This window comes from Pleurodeles waltl, chromosome 1_1 (genome assembly GCF_031143425.1).
Source record: "Pleurodeles waltl isolate 20211129_DDA chromosome 1_1, aPleWal1.hap1.20221129, whole genome shotgun sequence".
Classification (NCBI taxonomy): domain Eukaryota; kingdom Metazoa; phylum Chordata; class Amphibia; order Caudata; family Salamandridae; genus Pleurodeles; species Pleurodeles waltl.
The window spans coordinates 940,004,452-940,027,190 of NC_090436.1; the positions used below are offsets into that span (position 1 = coordinate 940,004,452).

General features: G+C 44.6%; 1 protein-coding gene across 1 annotated transcript in view; it reads left to right on the forward strand.

Moving 5' to 3' along the window:
* Positions 1-22,739, forward strand: part of USP53 (ubiquitin specific peptidase 53) — a 255,961-nt gene that overhangs the window by 46,384 nt on the left and 186,838 nt on the right. Inside the window, exon 2 of the mRNA XM_069230167.1 lies at positions 1,854-1,946. Within this exon, the coding sequence (XP_069086268.1) occupies positions 1,854-1,946 (93 nt within the window). The remainder of the gene's footprint in view (positions 1-1,853; positions 1,947-22,739) is intronic.

The window sequence follows — 22,739 nt, forward strand, 5'->3', positions numbered from 1 at the left end:
CCATTACTTGCCTATACTTACCATTGGTTGGCTCGCACGTCACTCTCCATTCCAGTCTTCCTGTTGGTCAGCAGTTCCTCCTGGGCTCCATCTTCCTCCTAGGCTTTGAGTTGAGTCTTTGTCCATGAATCTTGGATAAAGTACTTGTTCCGAAGGCCAGTGTCCTTCCACTGGTCACAGCCTGCTGCAGGTACTCCTTTTAACTTTTCGGTGCGACCACCCCCCTTCATATTTTACTTTTTGGTGCTTCCCCCTCCCCACTGCTTCTTATTAACCCACTCAACTTTTTGGCGCAACCACCCTTCCACCTCTTTAGCCCATTTTTCATGCAGGCATACAAGTTTTGTTTCGGTGATTGTCTCTGTCCCTCCCACCCCTTCCTGCTTCATTGCAGTCTGTCCTGCTCCACTCTTCGCTGTCCCTTGCTTTAACTTTAAGAATGGACTGTAACATCTATAAGAAAATTGACAAAACCAATAGATTTTACAGAGGTGACATTTATTGGCTTTGCCAGTGCTTGTTACTATCCTTTTGAGTGGCTGACTTGTATAATTCCACTACTCACATTTAGGTAGCTCATGTTTTTTTGATTTTGTTTTTATTAACCATTACACAATCGCTTGTGTTTTTCCAGCACTTTCCCTAATGTGGTGCTTACTCCCCCAGTTTCCTTCCCTCACACTCCCATGTGCGCTCTCTCCCTCTCTCTGTCTCCCTGTTTCCCTGTGTATCCCCATTTAGTTGCTTCCTCTCTGCATGTGCTCAGTTTTGCTCCCTTCTCCACCACTGTGGATATCCAATATTTTATTGTATTTAATTCCACTATCCCCCAAAGCGCATCCATTCCTCCCTGCTGCCCACTTCTGGTTTTCTCACCATCCCCCATCCCTCTCCTCTGTTTCGGCCTTACCTGTCACATTCCTTAAAGTACATTTTAATATTTTTTTGGAGGGCCCATCAGCTCCCATTTGCTGCCAGGCCGCTCCGCTTTCAGAAAAGCGATTTTGCACTAATTAAATTATTATTATTTTTTCTTTCCAAGAGGAATCTATTTTGGATTGCTAAATAAATGCAATGGTGCCCACTTATATCAGTAGGTGCACATTAATGGTGGTGCATGTGTAAACACACACACACACACACACACACACCCCATCATGTAAGTAAACATCCCTAGTGAATGGCCCTGCCACTTGAAGTCTTAGGGTCACCATGTCTTTTTCCTTTTCGTTTGTTGTTCGGAAAAAAAAATATTGCCTAAGTCAATAGGCTACAAAGGTAACACCTGGTTGGTTTTAAGTGGTGCATTAGCCGCCCCTATGGGAGTTTCAACATCCTAGCTGTACAAAATATATTTTTCTTTGGCCATGGTAGCTGCTACTCTCTCTGATGTTGCCTATCCCATTACTTATTCTCTAAAGTGTGGTGGATATACCAAATTGTTGGTAATCTGAAAGACATCCCTAAGCTCTGAAAGAGTAATCTCTAATAAAAACATATTTATAAGAGTCGGAATAAAGTACTCATACACATCTGCTCCAGCACCATTTGAACCTTTCGTTTGGAAATATATATCTCATTTTATGAATTTTAGCTTTCTAAACGTGGCTTGGTCTATCACTCAGCGCCAGGGACTTTTTTTTTTCACATAACCGTTCTAAAAAACGAAATGAAAATGTTGCACCATGAATGCAAGATGTGGGGTCCAGATTTGTGCATAGAACTTTGAGCTTGAATCGTCATCTCAGATTTTCTGTAGACCCGTATATTTACCTTATTGATTTAAAATAATATGTTGTTGTTATGCTGGAACGTTGTCGGCGAGTTGTAATTTTGATAATGTTTACTTGCAGGTCCTGTGGCAGCTGGAAATCTTTCGTCGAAGCTTGCGAGGTCTGACAGGGCACGTCTGTCTTGGCGATGCCTGCATTTTTTGTGCTTTGAAGGTAAATTTTTAAATTAGAAATGTATAAATGACTTTAACGATCTGTGTAAAGCTGTATGTTCAGATTCCTATTTACATCTTGTCTTAAACAGACACGGTCCCCTGGCACTGCCACAGAATGCTTAGGAAAGCTATTTTGATTTAAGCCTCTTTAAGAATGGCAAAGCTGGCTGGAACAAGAAATACTGCTCATCAAATATCAGTAGTTTATGTAAGGAACTCAAAACCTTGCTGTTTATCTCCCCATTCCCCCACAATCCCCAACGCCCTTCCTTCTCTTAATTAGTCCCGCACTTTTGAGCTCGACCTCGTAAGCGCTTTTTACCCATTGTAGGTATTCTGTGGGCTTTTAACCAAGCCCATCTCACACCAATCACGTTCAATTGTTTGTGGGCTTGCCATTCAAAAATCCCTTGATGTCATTGGTGAATGCCTTACGTTTGTCATTCCTGGTGGTGGTTTTGTTACCGCCTTGCAGACTGACCCTGTTACATGGATTATTTCACGATTGGCAATATGCTTCAGAGTGGGCAAACTATTTTTTTCTTTTGCCTCTCCCCTTCATGCTCCATGGCGCTCACAGCGCAAACTCTACATTGTTCACACTGTTACCTAATCAGAGTAATTTCTTTTGGCTCTCCCCATCACGCTCCATAGCTTTCACAAAAACATTTGTAATTGATAAATGATTACTTAAAAAACACAGAAATCCTCAAAGCGGCCGATCCTACAATATTCATTGCACTCAGTAAACTCGCCACATAATGCTTTGCAGGCCATTACTTTTATAAAACGTTTTTGCTCATAAGTGTGGTGGTTCTAGGACAATGGGACAACCACCTAAAACATTCACAATAACGTGCTCTTTCTGTCTACGTCATCTCTGGGCCCCACAAACGTATTTAGTGGGGACCCCAAAATAATAACCCCTCCCGTCATTGCGTCTTTCTAAGCTCTCTCATGGCTGGAACTTTTGTGTTTTAGGGCCTTGCTTGTAATATCATTGCAGTAGGCTTGTTAGCTCAGAAAATGTCTAAAGGCGCTACACCCTCTAGGAGCTAAATATATGCTTACACTGCATTACTTTCTGCCATTTTCTCTTTACTTGGTTTTGCCCTCTAGGGGCTAACTATATGCTTACATGACCATGTTTCTTACAAATGCTATTTTCATTGTGGTGTCCTCTCAGGGCTGTTCTTAGCATTACAGTCAACATATCAACATAGTACAATATTTGCTGCATGGAAACTTGCCCCAAAATGCTTCTTACAAAATATTTTTGTTCATAACTGAGCCTGTGGTGGTCCTAGAACAATAAGACCACCTTCACAACGTTCACCACAATGCGCTCTCTCTGCCCACATCACCTCTGGGTCCCCACACTAGGTTAGTGGGGACCTCAAAATATTAACCTCTCCCACCATTCAGTGTCTTTTTAAGCGCTCTCATGGTTGTAACTTTTGTTTTACAGCTAGGAGTAGTTTGTGTTTTAAAGTTCTTGTTTGTTATTTCATTGTAGTAGGCCTGCTAGCCCTAAAAATATGTAATGTGTTATGACCTATAGGGATTAAGAATATGGTTATACTGCATTACTTTTTGACACTTTCTTTTCATCAGGTTATACCCTTTAGGGGCTAACTATATGGTTACATGACCATGTTTCTTACAAATGCTGTATTAATTGCGGTGCCCTCTAGGGGCTGTTCTGAGCCTTTCAGTCTAATTCCAAAAGTTTATTTCTGATAAAGGATTTTATTGGGTTTACATGATAATTGTATATGTTTTATTAATCTCTCCTTATTGCAATCATGACCATGATTCAGGCCAACTTAACATCCTTGTTACACTATGAATGTTTGAGCGCTCTTGACATGTTTGGGTGACCCTTCTAGTTTATTTCTCTTGTTACTCCTCCATAGCTGTCAATGTTTTTTTTTGGGGGGAGGGGGAGGACTAGTGTGAGCCAGCCAGCAACTCTGATGGTGGGGTGGTGAAAGTGATATTCCAATTGAATTAGCATGGCAGATTTAAATTTGGATGCTAAATGGCAACATTTTCATTTTTAGCTGCAGAAAGAGGAAGAAGGTAAGTGGAAGTGCTTTAGTCATATGCAGGGCCACAGGAATTATGTGGCAGAAAAGACCAAATCATGAGGCAGGGTTGACCAATTTATGTGGCAAGAGAAGTCAAGTTATGAATGTACAACACCAATAGCTCTAACTCAAGCAAATGTGAGACCTATTGCTTTATAAATGCTTGTTGATTAGGCAGTCTCTGTTCTTTAAGACACTTAAGATGATATTGGAGTCTGTTTGTGCTATGAAATTGACTTATTTCTTATGTTGAATAGCACTTTCCCGGTCTTTTATGCAATCTCATTAAAAAAAACATAGTAATTCCATGTTGAATTATGTCTTTTATTCTAAAACAAAAACGATTTTTACTTATTTGGTGCAATCTGGTGCAAATGTTGGATGACACTGTTTCGTGTTGGAAATCTATATAGGTCTGTAGGGAAAGTAAAATAGTCAGTAGTTAGTTTCAGTCATTCCAAAACAGATGTAATTCACACAAAATGAGCACAATACTTTCCATGTTACATAAAATCTTATGTTATCTCCTTTGCTATTAGTATTATTTAATGCCATCAAACTTTCTAATAACTTCTGAGATTTTCGCTACCGTAGCTAAAACACTTGTGTCATCCCAATTCAGACACAAATCCATTGCATCTTGATAGATTTGAATACTAGGCTTTATAAACCTAGGATTTAGCTATATCCTATTTTGTTTTTTAATGATTTACAAACACGTAGGATATGTGTTGAAGACATTGCAGATTTACGGCAGTCTTTTCAAACCTTAAATATTTGATTGTCTTCTTAAAGATTCTCAGTGGTAGGGATAGAAATCACAAACATATTATTCTTTGTCTTCTAGCAGACCCAGTTGATTCCCCATCAGCCCCCACCTTACTTTGTATGATATAGATTGCATCTTCATTTCCAAAATTGTTATAATCCAGCAATCTGGATTTTATTAGTAATTGATTTACAGCTATATTCTAAAATCTCATAATACAATTGCTCTACTTTGGGCTTCAGTGACTTTGAAACTGCTTATTACATTATTTAAATTTGATAAACGAGGGATATCCAATGCCACCACTATTCTGTGCAATGTATCCCAAATGTGTACCTTTTTATAAAGGTAGTGAGTCATTGACCGCATTTAGTATGTTGAAATAAGTGGCTTTATTCACTAAATCTCACCTAAGCAGATTGAAATACAATGGCAACTGAGCACGGCTAGTTGAGTTTAATTAGTGAAAGACCTGTCTAACAAATTTCGTACTGGGCCCTGCACACTCGGGTATTAAGTCTACAGAAAATGCTTATAGGTCATGTAACAATTAGGACAAGTAGTTCATTGTTATGATCCTTGTTTGGGGAGGGTAGTTGAATGAGGGAGATTCATACATACCAATAGTGAATATCAAAGTCGAACTCTGGGTTTTGAGTTCAGACAGTTAATGTCTTGAGGAAGCAACATAGTTTAATCATACAACCCTTTAATTATAAATTTTTACGTTAATCAGGATTTCATTTTGTATTCTCCACCTGCCATCCAGTTTTTGTCTTTTTATCAAAAATCATAATGTTTCTTTTCTTGCTGTCAACAATAAGCTTAGTATTTGATTTGTATTCCTCTAGGTAAACCAGGGATCCTTACAGAGTGAGACTTGTGCAGTCCAGCACCGCAGTATCATCTTCTTTCTCGAAAACTTGGATTTGGTGGTGTCCCAAGTTGAATGGGAATACCTTATCCTTATTTGGGACCTCTATTAAATCAGCAGTAGAGAGGCTAAAATTCAGGGGCGCACCCCTATTTCAAAACCTGTTTACCAGAATTCGGATAGAAGCCCTGACCCCTTTCCAAGCTTAACTGTCAGGTCATTCAGGCAGTTTATGATAATTGACTACCAGCAGCGGCGGCTCCTCCATTGGGCAGAGGACCACCAGCAGCTGCAAAACCTTTTCAAGAAACCGAAAATAAACTGTGTTTATTATAGTTTTCTTCAAAGGGGGCGGGCATTGGGGGTAACAAGCACTTTGAGGGGAGTGCATGTGTGTTTGGCTGGCCGTCTCAGGCTGGCCAAACACACATGTGCAATAGGTTCTCTCCAGCCCGGCACTGTGTTGCCGCACTGGAGAGAGCCTACACAGGCTCCCAGTCTGCCTGGGAGTGCTCGGGCTGGGTGCTCCCAGTCAATCCTAATGCTGCTTTGAGCAGCATCAGAATTGGCCACAGGGCAGGGTGGGAGCCTGTGCCTGCAGCCTGGAGCGACGAGGGCAGAGGAGCGGCATGGCGGCTACGGAGGAGGTACGTTTTTATTTATTAATTATTAAATGTACCCATGCGCTGCCGCCGCTCTCCCCTTATGAGCTCTGCACTGTTGCAACTTTCTCCATGGCAGTGCCCTGTTGTCTCTGTCAAAAGCTATGTTGTGACCTGTGAAGCTAATAATATGTCTTTTCCCAGAGAACGTGGATATAGTGATAAACAAGTAGCAAAACAGCCAGAATGTAATCTTTCACACCGCAGTTGGCAGGAAACCCCGTCTTATAAAATGGAAGAAGGTTCTTAGCTTTCAATAAAGGCTCAAAGTCTTTCAGAAGGAGCCTTGCATGGGTCTTGTAATCCAAGCCGAGGGAGACATTGTCTTTCTTGCACAGTGGTGCAGCATGTGTCCCTTCAAAGAGTTTGAAATAAAAATGGTTTGTATTTATACTGGATATCTTACCCCACCAAATCAGACGCTTCTGGATCTACACTTGGACTCTCTCAGAGGGCCTGTTTGGGTGCCCAGAGGACTCATCTGGACTGCTTTGCTGAGAAGGACTGCTGCCCTGCTGCCCTGCTGCCTGCTGGCCTCTGACTCTGATTGAAGGTCTCTGCCTTCCCCACAAGTGCTCTCCAAGGGCTTGGATTGAGCTTGCCTCCTGTTCTGAAGTCTCTGGGCCACATAGACTTTACCCCAGAGAAGAAAATCACAGTGCGCCTGAAAATTTATGCAACGCCTGCAGAAATCGACGCAGAGCCAGCTGCGTGGCAAAAAATTCAGCATATCACCTACTGGATCCACACAGCACCTGCTCCTTCATACCAGCGCATCCTCCCTGGGCTCAAAATATTCATTCATCGCAGTGAGGAACCAAGGCTGTGCTCCTGGAAATTGACGCATCACCTTGCAGCTTGGAAAGAAACGATGCATCGTCTGGTCTGTGCTGAACAATCTGGAACAGCATCTTATTTTTCAATGCATCTCCTCCTCTGCAGCCCCGTGCATTGTTATTTTTGACGCATCCCAGCTACTGTGTGTTAAGAGGATACAATCACTGATTCTTAAGGACTTTTAAACCTTTAAAAAGTGATATCTTGACTTGTGTGTATTGGATTTGTTTTTGTTTTGATTTTATTTCATTCAGATAAAGATGATCTATTTTTCTAAACTGGTGTGAAATATTTTTTGTGGTGTTTTCACTGTTACTGTATGAGTTATTTCATAAATAATTTACACAATGCCTTGTAAGTTAAGCTTGCCTGCCTATCAGAGCACAGGGAAATGTGGATTGTGTTGTGACTTACCCTGACTTGGACTGTGGTACCTACTTGGACAAGGGTGTATACCTCTGCCAACTAGAGCCCAATTTTCTAACATTGGTGAGGATAGGACTTGTGTTTGTGCAGTGCCATGCAATAGCTATGTGTACACTACCTACCCACAGTTAAAGGTCATTTTGATATTTGTTTTTCTTCTTTTGCGAGCTTTCCTTGATTTACATTTTTAACCAATCCTAAACATTATGTCTCTGGCTGGGTCCACAAGTGGAACTGAGGAGTTTGACCTGGCTAAGCTGGAGGACTACACAGTCTCTCAACTGAAGGGCTTTTGCAAAAATATGGGGGTACCGGCCCGTGGAGCTTCCAAGAGGGGAGAGTTTCAAAAGGTGCTGAGGTCCGGGCAGAGTCCCGAACCCAAGGGAATGATGAGTTGAGGGCAAGAGAATGGCTTTCCTGAGGAGCTTCCAACAGCAGTGGGGGATGACACTCCTGGATTTGTGCCCCCTGCGTGACCAGGGAGCAGTGTCTCAAGTCACAGCCTGACCGCAGAGGAAAGGAGAGAGGAGCGATATTTCAGGCTGCAGTTGGCAAGATTAAAAATGGAGGCAGATGAGAGAAAGACTGAGAGCGCTTTGGCAGAAAATACATTATTTCTGGTTCATGAACTGAGTCTAGAAGAGCTGGATCTCAAGGCTAGGCAGTCTGAGTCCAGCAGTGATGGTGGCAGAATACATGCAGGACCTGCAGGAGGCAAGAAGGTTTATATACCCATGGATTTGGTGCCCAGTTATGTGGTGAGAGATAACATTGACAAGTGGTTTTCTGCTTATGAAGTTGCACTGAGGGCACCTGGGTTTCCTGAAGAGCGCGGGGGCAGGTCTGTGGAAACAAATGGACACACTTCTGACACTAGAATTTGGGGACCAGAACAAGTACAGACCCATGAAAGCCATTTTGATTGCCAAATTTGGCAATACTTCTCAGGGGTCAGTCCAAAGATTCAGAGACAGTAACAAGCTCCCCATCTGATCCTGGGTAGATTTCATTGATTACTCCAGTAAGGCACTGAATTGCTTGGTGCGGGGTAGCAAAGTCAGTGATTATCTTGGATTGTACAATTTAATCCTGATAGAGCACATGCTCAGTATTTGTTTTGTAGAGTTGTGCCAGCACCTAGTTCACAGTAAGCTGACTAATCCCGGGAAGCTTGCTGAGGAGTCGGACCTCTGGGCTAGCACTAGAGTGTCCAAAAAGATATCTGGCGGGGGCTCCCACAAAGGTGGTCAGAGTTCCCAACTGAAGAAAGATGGTGTGGGGGGGACTTAAAAATAAGGAGTTCTCTAAAGGTCCCCAAAACAATCCCCAAGGGAGTTGTGTAACCAGTCCCAGTCTGATCCTAAAAAGAAAGGGTTCTTTGATCACAAGACAGGGAGGTGGATTCCCAAATGTGCAGAGTGCTCCAGCTATGGTCACTCCAAGGGCGACTCCAAATATCCAAAGAGGACACAGCCTCCCCACTGGTGGGAAGACACCTGGGTTGGCTAGTGTAGCGCTTGGGGAGGAGGTAGTCCCAGATAGCTTTGGGGAACAGACAGTGTTCCCAGGTGTCCCTGAGGGATGCAGATATGGTGTCAAAAGCCCACATACCTGCAAATACTTTTAAGTTTAGGCAGTGTGTCACCATGAATGGGCTATGTGTGGAGGCTCTGCGTGACACAGGAGCCAGCATGACTACTGTCAAGGGTAGCTTGTGTCAGCAGAGCAGGTCATACCGAACACATTCCACCAAGTCATAGTCGCTGACAATTGTGAGCATCTACTGGTGGCTCTGGTTCCCTTTGAGTGGGGGGGGGGGTCTCGGGTACTCTGAAAGTAGCTGTGAGCCCTGCCATGCCTGTAGATTGTCTGATAGGCAATGACCTTCAGCACACTACCTGGAGGGAGGTAGAGCTCAGGTCTCTCTTGGAGATGATGGGATTGCCTGAGGGGGCCTGTATGACCACAGGGTCCATGGCTGCCCAGGTGAGGAGTCAAGGGCGTCTGGAGCCTGGAAGAATGGCCCAGAGACCTGCCAAGGAGAGGGGCAAGGGACGTGGGAAACCGGTCACATACGTTCCCACGGTGGAAGTTGACTGCGTCCCTGAGGAGAAGGCCCCTGATTCAACCGGGGAGGACATTGCCACCCTAGTTGACCTACCTGAGCTTGCTGGTTGGCAGGTTGAGGGTGTGCCCACTAGGGAGGAATTCTGCAAAGTGCAGAGAGAGTGTCTCATGAGGGTATGAGGCAACAGGCCTCAGCCCATGCAGCTGGCGAAGCCTCTGGGATCACCTGATTTACTGGGAAAATTATCTCCTATATAGTGAGTCTAAGGCTCCAGGTACTGAGAGAGCATGTGTGCTGGTGGTCCCCCTGTGTTACCGGGCCTTCCTACTAGTTTTGGTTCATGATATACCCCTGGCAGGACTATTAGGGCAAGACAAGACCTTTTTCAGGCTTGTTGCCCAATTCTGTTGGCACCGAATGGAGAAAACCTCAGATATATTCTCCAGGTCCTGTCCCACCTGCCAAGCCGGTGAGAAGTCATGGAAAAGGCTGAGGCCTCCCCTGACCCCACTTCCCGTCGTTTGCACCCCCTTTGAAAGGGTGGGCATTGAGGTCATTGGTCCATTGGATCCCAAGACAGCCTTAGGAAATAGGTTCATCCTGGTCTTAGTGGACCACGCCACACGGTACCCAGAGGCAATCCCTCTGAGGATGGTGACTGCATCAGTTGTGACCAAACCTTTGATGGGGATCTTTACTCGTGTGGTGTTCCCCAAGGAGATGTGTCCGACAGAGGCACTAACTTCATGTCTGCATACATGAAATCTATGTGGAATGCATTTGGTGTAACTTAAAAGTTCCACCACAATCCAATGGTCTGTCACGCTCAATCCAATGGTCTAGTTGAGAGATTCAACAAAACCTTGAAGAACATGATTGCAGGCCCACCTGAGGATATGAGGCATTAGTGGGATGTCCTCTTGCAATGTCTCTTTGATTACAGAGAAGTTCCCCAGAAAGGGGGAGGGTTCATCCCTTTGAATCTCTCTCTGACTAACCTGTTAGGGGACCTCTAAGCAGTGTCAGGGAGGGGTGGGAGAAAACTCCCATGCAATTCGACCCCCCCACCCCTGGACTTCCGCCCCCTCCGGGATGTGGTCAGCTACATGTTGGCCCTCTGCAACCAGATGCTCCGCTGCTGGGAAAAGGGCAAAAGCAACCTTGAGGCCAGTCAAGAGGTAATGAAACGCTGGTATGACCAGAAGGCCACTCTGATAGAGTTTCAACCTGGCGACAAAGTATGGGTCATTGAACCAGTAGAACCCAGAGCTCTCCAAGATCACTGGACTAGCCCATACGAAATAAAGGAGTGTAAGGGGGAAGCCACTTACTTAATGGACTTCCAGACCCCTAGAAACCCGCTAAGGGTGCTCCATGTAAACAGACTCAAGCCTCACTTTCCGAGGTCTGAAGTCAGTATATTCCTTGTGACAGATGAGGGCGTGGAGGAGGAAAGTGAACGTCTCCCTGACCTCCTCTCTGCACAGGAAAGTGATGGGTCGGTGGAGGGTGTCAACCTCTCGGACTCTCTGACCCTAGGGCAGAGCGGTGACTGCTATCAGTTGCTAGGACAGTTTGCCTCATTGCTCTCCCCACCGCTGGACTCGCACATCTGTGTGCCCATGACATTGACACTGGAGATAGTCCTCCTGTGAAGAACAAAATTTGCTGGTTGTCAGATAGGGTGAGAGCCAATATCAAGGAGGAAGTTGCCAAGATGCTAGCTTTAGGGATGATTGAAACTTCTAACATTCCCTGGTCCAGCCACGTGATATTTGTACCTAAGGCTGCCCCACCTGGCACCAAACCAGAACTTCATTTCTGTGTGGACTACTGAGTCCCCAGTTCCATCACTAAGACTGACGCACACCACATCCCCAGAACTGATGAGCTCATTGACAGGCTAGGCACCACCAAATTCCTCAGTAGCTTTGATTTGACATCCTGGTACTGACAGATCGCCTTGACCGAGAGGGAAAAAGGTCAGCCTTCTGAATCCCTGAGAGAATGACCTATTCCGGGTGATTCCCTTTGGCTTGAAGAATGCCCCTGCTACCTTCCAACGGTTGGTTAACAACGTCCTGGCTGGTAAAGAGACTTTCTGTGCCGCCAACCAAACTGAAGTGAGAGGCCTCACTGGCTACTACAGGAGATTTACTAAGGGTTATGGTACCATGGTTGCCCCATTAACTGAGCTGACTTCTAAGAAGAAGCCCAGATTGGTGAATTGGACCGAGGCTTGCCAGAAGGCCTTTGAGTCCCTCAAGGAAGCCATGTGCACTGCACTTGTGCTCAGAGCCCCTGATTACTCCAAGGAATTTATAGTGCAGGCAGTTGCTTCAGAGCATGGCATAGGGGCACTCTTAGTACAGCTGAATTAGGAGGGCCTAGACAAACAGGTAGCCTTCATTAGCAGGAGGTTTCTTCCATTGGAACGGAGGTGGAGTGCCATTGAAAGAGAAGCATTTGCTGTTGTCTGGGCACTAAAGAAGCTGAGACCATACCTGTTTGGTACTCACTTCCGGGTTTAGACTGACCATGGCCTCTCAGATGGCTCATGCAGATGAGGGGCGAAAATCCTGAAATCTTGAGGTGGTCCATCTCCCTGCAGGGAATGGACTTTACAGTGGTGCATCGCCTGGGGACTGACCACGGCAGTGCTGATGGTCTCTCCAGATTCTTCCACCTTAGTGATGAGTGCTCCCAAGGGGTTGGGTAGCTCTCCTCAATTTCAGCTGGGGGTAGGGGGGACACATGTTAGATATGACAGCTTTAAGGTGGTCATCCTCCAACTTTTTGCCTGCCTCCCTCCATTTTTCTCGCCCTGTTTTTACTGGTTTCAGGACTCTGCACACTTTACCACTGCTGACCAGTGCTAAAGTACATGTGCTCTCTCACCTAAACATGGTTACATTGGTTCCTACCGAATTGGCATATTTAAAGTACTTGTGGGACCCTATTAAAGGGCCAGGGCCTGTAAATTAAATGCTACTAGTATGCCTGCATCACTGGTTCTGCCATCCACTTACGTAGCCCCTTAACCATGTCTCAGGCCTGCCATTGCAAGGCCTGTGTGTGCAGTTTCACTGCTACTTCAACTTGGCATTAAAAAAAGGACTTGCCAAGCCTTAAACCTGCCTTTTTCTACATATAAGTCACCCCTAAGGTAGGCCCTAGGTAACCCCTAGTGCAGGGTGCTATGTAAGTTAAAGGCAGGACATGTACTTATGTGTCTTACATGTCCTGGTAGGGGAAAACTCACAAATTCATTTTCCACTTCTGTGAGGCCTACTCCTCTCATAGGCCTGCATTAGAACCGCCCTATATACATTTAAGTGGTAGATTCTGATCTAAAAGGAGTAGTCCGGACATGTTTAGTATGGCCAGAATGCTAATAGAAAATCCTGCTTACTGGTGAAGTTGGATTTAATATTACTATTTAGAAATGCCACTTTTAGAAAGTGGGCATTTCACTGCACTTACTGCTTTCTGTGCCTTACAGCCTGTCTCCAATCCATACTGGTCTGTGCTGGTTGATAGCTCCACTTGTGCATTCCACCCAGAGAGCCATAAACAAAGGACGCTCAGTCACATCTACATACTAAATGGGTCTCCCTGGGCAGGAAGTGTGGAGGGGCTCTCAAACTTCAAAGGCCAGAGGCCTGCCCTCACACAAAGGACTGATAACCCCACATAGGGATCCTGGCAGACAGGATAGGGCTGAAAGGGGAACTTGTGCACTTCAAAACCACTCTGTGAAGTTTCCCCCACTTCAAATGCACTTTTGGGTGTATATATACTGGATATCTGACCCCACCAAATCAGACACTTCTGTATCTAAACCTGGACTCTGTCAAAGGTACTGCCTGGCAGCCCAGAAGACTCATCGGGACTGCTTTGCTGAGAAGGACTGCTGCCTACTGGCCTCTGACTCTGCTTGAAGGTGTCTGTCATGCTCAGGTTGCCATTGCGTTTTAAATTGGCTCTCAGTGCTGACCCCCAGCAGCTCCTGCCTGCCCCTGTTTCCTATTCGTGTCTGCCTGTCCCCACCACCTTTCCCATGTTGTTGCTTTTTCTCTGTGTATTTTAGTGCATCCTCGCTGAAATGAGAAGGGTCTGCTCTGTGGCACTCCCTGGCGGCTTTCATACATTTGTAAACCTCTTTCATTTTTCCATAAAGAAAATGCTCCTGTAAGCAGATCTGTCGCCTCCAGAGGGGAATTCCGATGAGGTGCTGCTGAACTGCAGGAGCTGAGTTCTGCGTGTCTTCACCCTTCTTTTTTTGCCTTTGCAACTCAGTTTAACTCTAGAGCGCCCCTATTTGCAGTTGGTGAGAGCATGCTCCCCTCGGTGGCAGAACACGAAACTGCATCATATAATTGGCTGTAAAATGTAATACATTGATGGATGGAACAAACTGTATGGGTGGGCCCTGATCTTCCTTTCTGCCCATTGGCTTGCTCTGTTATTTGCTCCAGTACACACCAAAGCTTGCTTTGCTATATGGTGGAGACCAAGTGCATTGGTTCTCCGTTGATAATTATTTTCATTTGATTGGTGGGTGTCGGTCTAATCTGCATGAAACAAAATAAAACTGAAATGGTGTTTAAATCGAATTTCCTGCCTTCAGTATCTTCGATGTGACGGGTCTCGATATCCATTCCTCAAGCTATGCATGTCTACACACGTTATCAGATTTGTGAGCCTGTCTTCTGGCTTCTGGCCTGCTCTGTCCCTACACACCAGGTTTTTGTACATGGTTGCCTCTAAAGCCTTCTTTAAACTTAAGTGAACATGGGTTTCTTTCCTTCCCACTCCTACCATGGGAAAGCAAAGCACTTGCTCGTGGTAGGGTGTGTGTAAACTTTTCATATTTAAGTTTGAAAAATGCCCGCAAAATAAATGCTGATATCTTTAAAAAAAAATGACAAGTGTTTAAAAGTTTGCAAATTTTAAGGGCGGACCAAATTATGCGGCAGGGTTGACCAATTTATATGGCAAGAAAAGTCAATTTATGCATTTACAACGCCAATAGCTATAACTCAAGAAAATGCAAGACCTATTACATTGCAGATGCTTGTTTTTGCCAATGACTCTTCTCAGGTTGGACTCCAAGCTTAGTGTCTTAATACTACATGCATCTTGATGTACCCCTTCCCGTGGACTTTGTAACTAAGTGCTCTTTGTAAAGAGATGTAACAGCTAGAAATTACATTTGGAGCTGGAGCCAGATTGTGTTTGTTTAAAAATCATTAAGTACCAGTACTGGACTCTCAGTCTTGCACTTGCTGTTAAGCTGAGTTTTTCACATCGAAAAACCCCAGACTCAGACTATTTCCAGTGCCATAATCGGGCAACTATTTTGATGAACCATTTTATTCTTCGTAAGTGGACCATTTTGAGGCTGTCTCCAGTTGTCTGCAGAGGATGTCCTTTACATTCAGCACAATTAAGATAAATAACCAATGGAAAATTGATACTTTCTTTGCTGTTGTGGACCATCAATTCCGGATTGTTTCCAGATTGGTATTGGCAGTAATATGTAATCTAATACAGCCATTCTACTATATGAAACAGGAGCATAATTACTTGGGTAATCTTCAGATGTACGCCCATACAAGACTCTGAAATTTAGGGTATCCAGGCTATCCAGAAGCTACCCCCATAGTGAGTGTACTCTTTTTGTGGTGATAACACTTTGTGATGTGCCCGCATACTATTTGCAATTTTATTCACAGTAGTTCTGAAAAATGTGCATTAAATCAAAATTGAAGTCATCCCGCGTTATGATTTTCCATCTGTTATGATTTTGTGCCTGATTCATAATTTGGAAGCTGGGTACTACATTATAGACGTGACATATAATTTGTCTGCCTTATTACTAGTGAACTTGGATATAATGCACCCAAGTAAACCTATGTGAGTTAATGTTGCTATTTGGTATGCTCAATACCATATTGGAATAGGTCCAATTTTTTTTCTCCAATAGGAGCAGTAGGCGAGTAAAGGAGAAAGCTGTTAAATGTTTTCTTTTCCATGAGTTGTTAATTAATGTTTACTTAAATCAGGGCAAGACCACAAAATTGGCAAGTCCAGACTTGCCAGACACATCTTTAAATACAAAGGTCGATATTTAGACTTTGTAGGACATGTTATCTGTCATAAGCGTGACAGAGACTCTATCCGTGTTACTAAAAGTGCACTTTTAATACAGCATTATTTTTATAAGACAAAAGTGAATATTATGTACCTAAAAACATCAGGGCTGTATTCAGAACCTCTTGGAAAGTATAGTTTCACTTGCATGAATGGTGGGAAGTGGTATACCCAAAAAATGTTTACTTTGTCTTGAGCATTCTGGTGGACACACACAAGCCACAGAGATTAGGGAGCATTTTTAATAACAATAGTCCAGTTTGTTGTCGGGGAAATATTAATCTCTGTGCAAAAACAGAATGCAAAAATAAGGGAAACTCCTTTTACTCTCTCTGAGACAGGAAGTTCCAGACAGCTACTTTTCAGCTGAAGGAACACAATGAAGTCACCGCAGAATATTTTGGCACCACCTTGCCTCCATCTAGAAGAGATAGAACACTTGTGGTTGACTATTTTGAGTGGCCAGTGACTCTATTTGGTTTGGAAGGAAGCCATCACAGGGTGAAATATGAAGACTAACTGTAGTAAATCGGGTTACAGGTTAAGGGGGATGACACCCTACTTAAGCATTTATCACAATTCCTGTCAGGATGAAGTCACAAGCAAACTCCACATTAACCTGTGCTAATCCCTCTTGTAGCATGGTACAAAATCAGTTAGGCTTAACTTGGAGGCAATATGTGAAGTATGTATCAAGCACTTTAAGCAGTAATAAAGTGAGAACACAACACAAGATAAATCCCACACCAATGTAGAAAAAGAGTACAAAATTATTTGATACCAAAGCAACATAACAATCCAATGGGTTGAATAGGACATTAGCAATTTTAAACATTTATGTAAAAATATTTCCTAAAAGCACAAAGTGCCACGCAAAGGACCAGGACAAAGACATATGTTCAGGTCGACCACAATGGAGCCCGAGCCAGATGCAGGGACCAAGTTAGGCCTGCTAAACAGAGTACCTTAAATCCTGATTGCAGAGCGTTGCAATATTCTCTGTTGAGGATGCGTCGCGCAGTGGCGGTTCTATAAAGCTGTGAGACTGTGATGCAAGATCCAGTGTTTTTGGACAGGATGCCATTGACAAGGGATTTGTGATGCAGAGTCTTGTGTTATGATTTTACGGTTCTGAGGTGCTGCGGTTCAATGTTTTGCGTTGTCATCGAGGATGCAGTCAACAGGGGCTTGGGATGTGAAGTCCTGCATCGAGGATGGATGCATAGCACAGCTGTGTTTCCGAGAATCTATGAGTTTCAATGCAGTGTCCTGTGCCAGGGATGCATCACACAGCAGTGGTTCCGTTGCAGAGCTGCAAAGAAAACTGTTGCGTTGGTTCTGACCAAAAAGCACAATTGGGCTGGCAGAGTAGGTTCAGGCCCACTTCTGAGAGTCCAAGCCTGGGGTGGCAGACTGGGGGGGGGCAGTCAAGACTCACAGCAGGCAGAGTCCAGGTGTTGGGTTCAAGGTGGTTGTAGCCTTTGCTGTCCCTGAGGTACTGATCAGGAGGCAAACCAACTAGCCCTTGGAGTCACTCTTGTGGTCCTGGGTTCAAGATACAGGTTCAGTCCTTTTCACTCAGGCAGCAGGGCAACAGAGTAACAGTCCTTTTTGTAACAGAGCAGCACAGCAGTCCTACTGAGTCCTCCACAGGTGTAGATGTATACTGAAGAGTTGTGCCTGAGAGTCCAATATTTATACCTGATGCCAACTTGGAAATAGGAGAAGGTTCTGAGAGTTTCCACCTCAGAGGTGTTTGGAATTTTCTGCCTCCCTGCCCTGACCCCAGCTTGTCTAGGGGGCACAAAAGACTGTCTTACCTTTTGTGAGCGTGCACAGGCAGAGTCTTTGTGATGTGCCATTGTGGCCATCCTGCCAGCACCTATTCCCCCTTTGTCCCACTGTCTGGGAACAATACCATCTGATATTTAGACTTGGTCAAGTGACCCTCGATGCAGGCACAAAATGGTTGGGGCAAGAAAATACCACCTTTCTAAAAGTGGCATTTTAAGAAATGGGACTTAAAAACTTAAAATTCTACTTAACCATTAAAAAGGGTTTTAAATTACAATTCTTTAGACACCAAATTAGACATTGATTCTTGCTCCCAATTGAAAGATATCACTTATTAAATATAATAATAAGATAACTCTATGGGAGGGGTATGCCTTGCAGTGGTGAAAAGCAAAATTAAGAGTGTTTTACTACCAGAACACATGAAACTTAAAAGAACATGTCCCACTTTTTAAATACACTGCACCCTGCCAAGTGGGCTGTTTAGAGCCTAACCAAGGGGTGACTTACATGCACTAAATTAATAGGAAGGTTTAGGCCAGGCAAACGGTTGGAATGCCAGTTTAAAATGGCACACACACGCTGCAATAGCAGACCTGGGCATGTGAAAAAGGCTACTTAAGTGGGTGGCACAAGCAGTGCTGCAGGCTCACTAGTAACATTTAATTCACAGGCCCTGGGTAATGTAGTTCCACTTTACTAGGGACTTACAAGTGAATTAAGTGTGCCAATCGGGTATAAGTCAATGTTGTCATGTTTTTGGAGAGTAAACATACACCCTTTAGCACTGGTTATTAGTAGTAAGGTGCAGAGTCCTAAGGTCAACAAAAATGAGATGAGCAAAAATGGAGGAGTGAGGCAAAGCTTTTTGTGGAAAACGACCATGAGGCCGACAAGCCTAGCACTGAATATCTGGAAAAAGTCAGAATAGGAAGAACACACACCTGACGTTGGCATATTTTCATCCAGTGAGAACACCATATTGCCAGGTTGTGAGGAGAGAGGGGTAGAACCTGCTTATAAATGGGGCTCGGTGTGGGAAGATGGAAATAAACAGCCTATAGCAAAGCAAAGGAAACACAAGAGACAACCCCATATTTGCCTTATCCTTACAACAGGGAAAAAAAGCAGAGTTTCTACAAGAAACACTAAGCTCCAACCCACATAAGCTTGAGAAAGTGGAGAAACAGCAAGCAGAACCCTAATATTGCATGGTGAGAGTGACTGCTCCTTTTCTCTGGAAGGATTTGCCACACTACCCCAAAGTTACCTGAGGATTTCTTCCAAATGATTCCATTAAATAGGAAGACAAACTAGCCTGTTTACTCTCTGGAAATCTATTTAGAAAGTACTTGAAAGACTGTGGTTGACTGTAATATTGCATAAGGATCTCGACATGGACCTACTATTTAGTTTCAATGTTCATAAAGGCCTAAAATAAACCCCTTTCCCAAGCTTCCAATTCGAAACTCATAGTTGTCTTTAATTCACCTTTGGCACCAAGTTTTTCTTTCACTGGATATTGTACTTACTTAAATTAAGATAAGGTGGTGTAAAACATTTTACTCACCCCTTGGACTAAACCTTGAAAACTGGCTTTTCCTAGGCCGTACTAAACTACAGTAATGGAGACCATCCTTGATGTCAGATGAGTCAATGAGTTTTATAAGAAGATAGCCACATAGGGACCAGGTATAGAGAAATGCTCATGCAGTACTGATTCCAATGTTGCTAGAAAATGTGTTTCTCTTATGACTGAGTATTCTCAGTTGAAGGAAGCTTGTCTCCATTTAATATCCAATCACATCCCAGGAAGACCCACGTAGTAGTTACAAGCATTGTATCCCTCTCAGGAATACTAGTGTGGCCCCTTGTAGGACGGCTTCAAAAATTTTCTCTAACCATTCCTCTACAGATGCTTCATTCAGTAATAATAGATTCACCTAACTATAATTACTATTTTGTAGAACTGCATTGTACTGCAAGCCCTTGTCTGCAGGGGCTTCCACTATTTAACTGATTTGCACACATATGTAAATTGATTTGCCCACATATGTATGGCTGATTCGTTTTGACTTTAACTTCAAAGAAATTGTTCTGTTTATACAATTTTGAAAGTGGTATTGAAGAATGCATTATTAGTTGGCTATAAGTGGTTTTAATTGTGAAGTTCTCATTTGCATCTTGGGGTCTAATCTGTGCTTCAAAAAGTTGTATTGATATTGTTTGGAAGCCCCTCAAGATGCTTGCTTAAGACTTTTATTAATTTATATAACTACATTTTGTTTAGTACTTTATTTTATCAATGAAATGGAATGGGACAGAACAGGGAAAATGAAGGCGTGGTGGAGAGAGAGGGAACAACATCTCAATGATTCAGTTCCTTCAGTTCTCTCTCTTGCTTTAAGTAATGTACCATGCGGTGATGGTCATAGAGTTCAACTTTCACAACTTCATTATATCCAGTCTTGTGGCTCACTGGCCTGTGCCAGCACACTATGGTCATTGTATTACAACCAATATTTTGAGTGCAACTGCTGATACTTTTTCACTCTTTTTGGTGCTGCAGTGAGATTGTTACTTTTCCCTGGGTTTCTGATAGGTCTTAACACCCCAGAGACACAGCGGGTCAAACATGTACTCTTAATTCTTAGGTTGTCTGCATTTACCATTGACAATTTCCACATTGGGAAGGAGCTGAGCCCAGGGCTCTCACAAAAGGTAGCCTGGCTAGCAGGGCAAAACTTTGGATCTGTCCCCTTGATGGGCTGCCCGGCTGGTACAGGTCATTAGCGGTAGTTGACCTTATGGGTGGGCAGGCAAATTCCCTACCAACCATCTTGCATTGTGCACCTTCCAACTTTCTTCTGGCTGGAATTAAATGTTGCTGCTGCAGTAAACAGATAGATTACTCAATTCCTATAATGCCTCTTTTAAAAAAGCATTGAAGCAACACTGTCCTGCTTAAAAAGTACGTTTTGCAGATAAGCTGGGACATTCTGATGGATACAACTACCTGTGGAGTCCTCACCTTATAAATTCGATCCTTGCGCCAGCATCCGACGGAAAGTCTTCTTCCTAGCTGTCTACGTCGACGAGGACGTCATAATGGCACGGCTCCGCGTGACTCCGTCTGACGTCAACGTGCCAATAAGAGGTCCTCGTCGGCGTACTAACGTCAGTTTTTCCTTTTTCCGTGCTTCGATGCCAATGGTTTTTTCTACCTGGCCCGTTGATAACTGTAGCGATATCTTGAAGTTACAATGTCGCCTCCGAAGAAGTCCGGTTTTAAGCCGTGTAGGGAATGCGGGGGTCGGATGTCAGTGACCGACTCCCATTCGGACTGTATTTGGTGTTTAAGCTCCGAACATGATGTGGAAGGTTGTTCTTCGTGCCAGAGCAGGAATCCGAAAGCTCTGAAGCGAAGCTCTTCTTGGCCAAGGCAAAGAAGAAGGAACACAAGAAGGTTTCTTCCCATGCTTCTCCCAAAAAACATAAGAAGCGGCATCATCATGACTCTCGGCGCCGTTCGGAGCGGAGCCGATCAAGGAGTCGTTCGAGGTCGAGATCTCGTTAGTCACGGCGCCAGAGGACGTGGGAGATGAGTCCTACGGTCATGCCTCAGCCGGAGAGTCCGGGGTTGTCACCGGCGCCTTCAGTCTATGAGGTCACTCAAGGTAGTCCTCGCTTCTCGCCGGCGCAGAGGGATCCTGATGTTCCCCAGACATCTACACAGCAATACCTGGCTTTCCCGACTCCAGGGACGAATCCGGCCGCATTTTTGAATGCGATGTATGCTGTTTTTCAATCCATGGCCCATGCTGGCGCACCGGCGGGTCCCACGGGGCCATTGGCATTCAATTTGGGCTCGCCGGCGTCGTACAGGGCTGCTCCATTCATGCCCTTCTGCCCTACAGAGCCTGGTGGTCCGGCGCCGGGGGTTTCCCCTGGCAGGAGTCCTTCTCCTGGGACCATGGATCCGTCGGCTTCTCATCCGACTCCTTCTCCGCGCCATCCAGCGTCATTGATGGCCTCATCCAGACCGGCTCCATCTCCTTCTGTTCATTCGGCGTCGAGGAGGTCATCTGCCGACTTCGGGCCGGCTCCGGCGTCGGTTGAATCTGGGAGCCTTCCTGAACCGGTTCGGGGTCTGAGATCATCGGCGTCGATGGAGTCCTTGTCGACGCCGGCTCTGGAGACGCATTTAAGATCTCGAAGGAAGGCGTTGAAGCTTCTGGAGGAAGAGGAGTACAGAAGGCTTGAGAAAGATGAGATAGAACCTTCTGATGATTTCCAGGGACTTGCCACAGCAAGTGGTTTGGATACTTCCCCGGAGTGGGACATTGCTTCTCCGGGGGAGTTTACTGGGGAGGCCGCCTCCTTCCATGCTGTGGTGAGGAAGGCAGCTGACTACCTGGATTTGCCTTTGTCCACGGCAGAAGTTAAGACTAACCTGCTCACAGAGGTTCTTCATCCATCTTCCTCCAGTGCTGACCCTTTGTTGCCTTTTAATGAGGCTTTGACTGAGCCTATTATAGACCTATGGAAAAAGCCGGTGACATCTCCTGCTGTGAACAGGGCAGTGGCGAGAAGGCATAGAAGTGCCCCAGGAGATCCAGTTTTTCTATCTCGTCACCCGACTCCGGAGAGTTTGGTGGTTCAGGCATCATGTTCTGCAAAGTCTGCCCCCGGTACATTCCCTGGTGTTCCGACAGACAGAGAATCCAAGAGGATGGAGCAATCCTCAAAGAAATTTTTCTCCTCTTGCAGCATGGCCCTAAAAGCTACCAATTCCACCTGTGTGCTAGGCAGATACATCCATGCCCTAATGGACTCGGCTAAGGAGATGGCAAAGGATCTGCCACAGGAAGTGCAAAAATCTTTTGGGTACCTTTTCTTGGAAGCGCAAACTGCTGCACAGCAGATTATTCAATCTGGCTTGAATACCACGGATTCTATTGCCAGGGCCATGGGAACATCAGTGGCTACGAGAAGGCATGCCTGGCTAAGATCTTCGGGTTTTTCGTCAGATGTACAATCCACTTTAATGGACCTTAAATTTGATGGGGAAAAGCTGTTTGGGGACAAGGCAGACTCTGCCCTTGAACGGTTTAA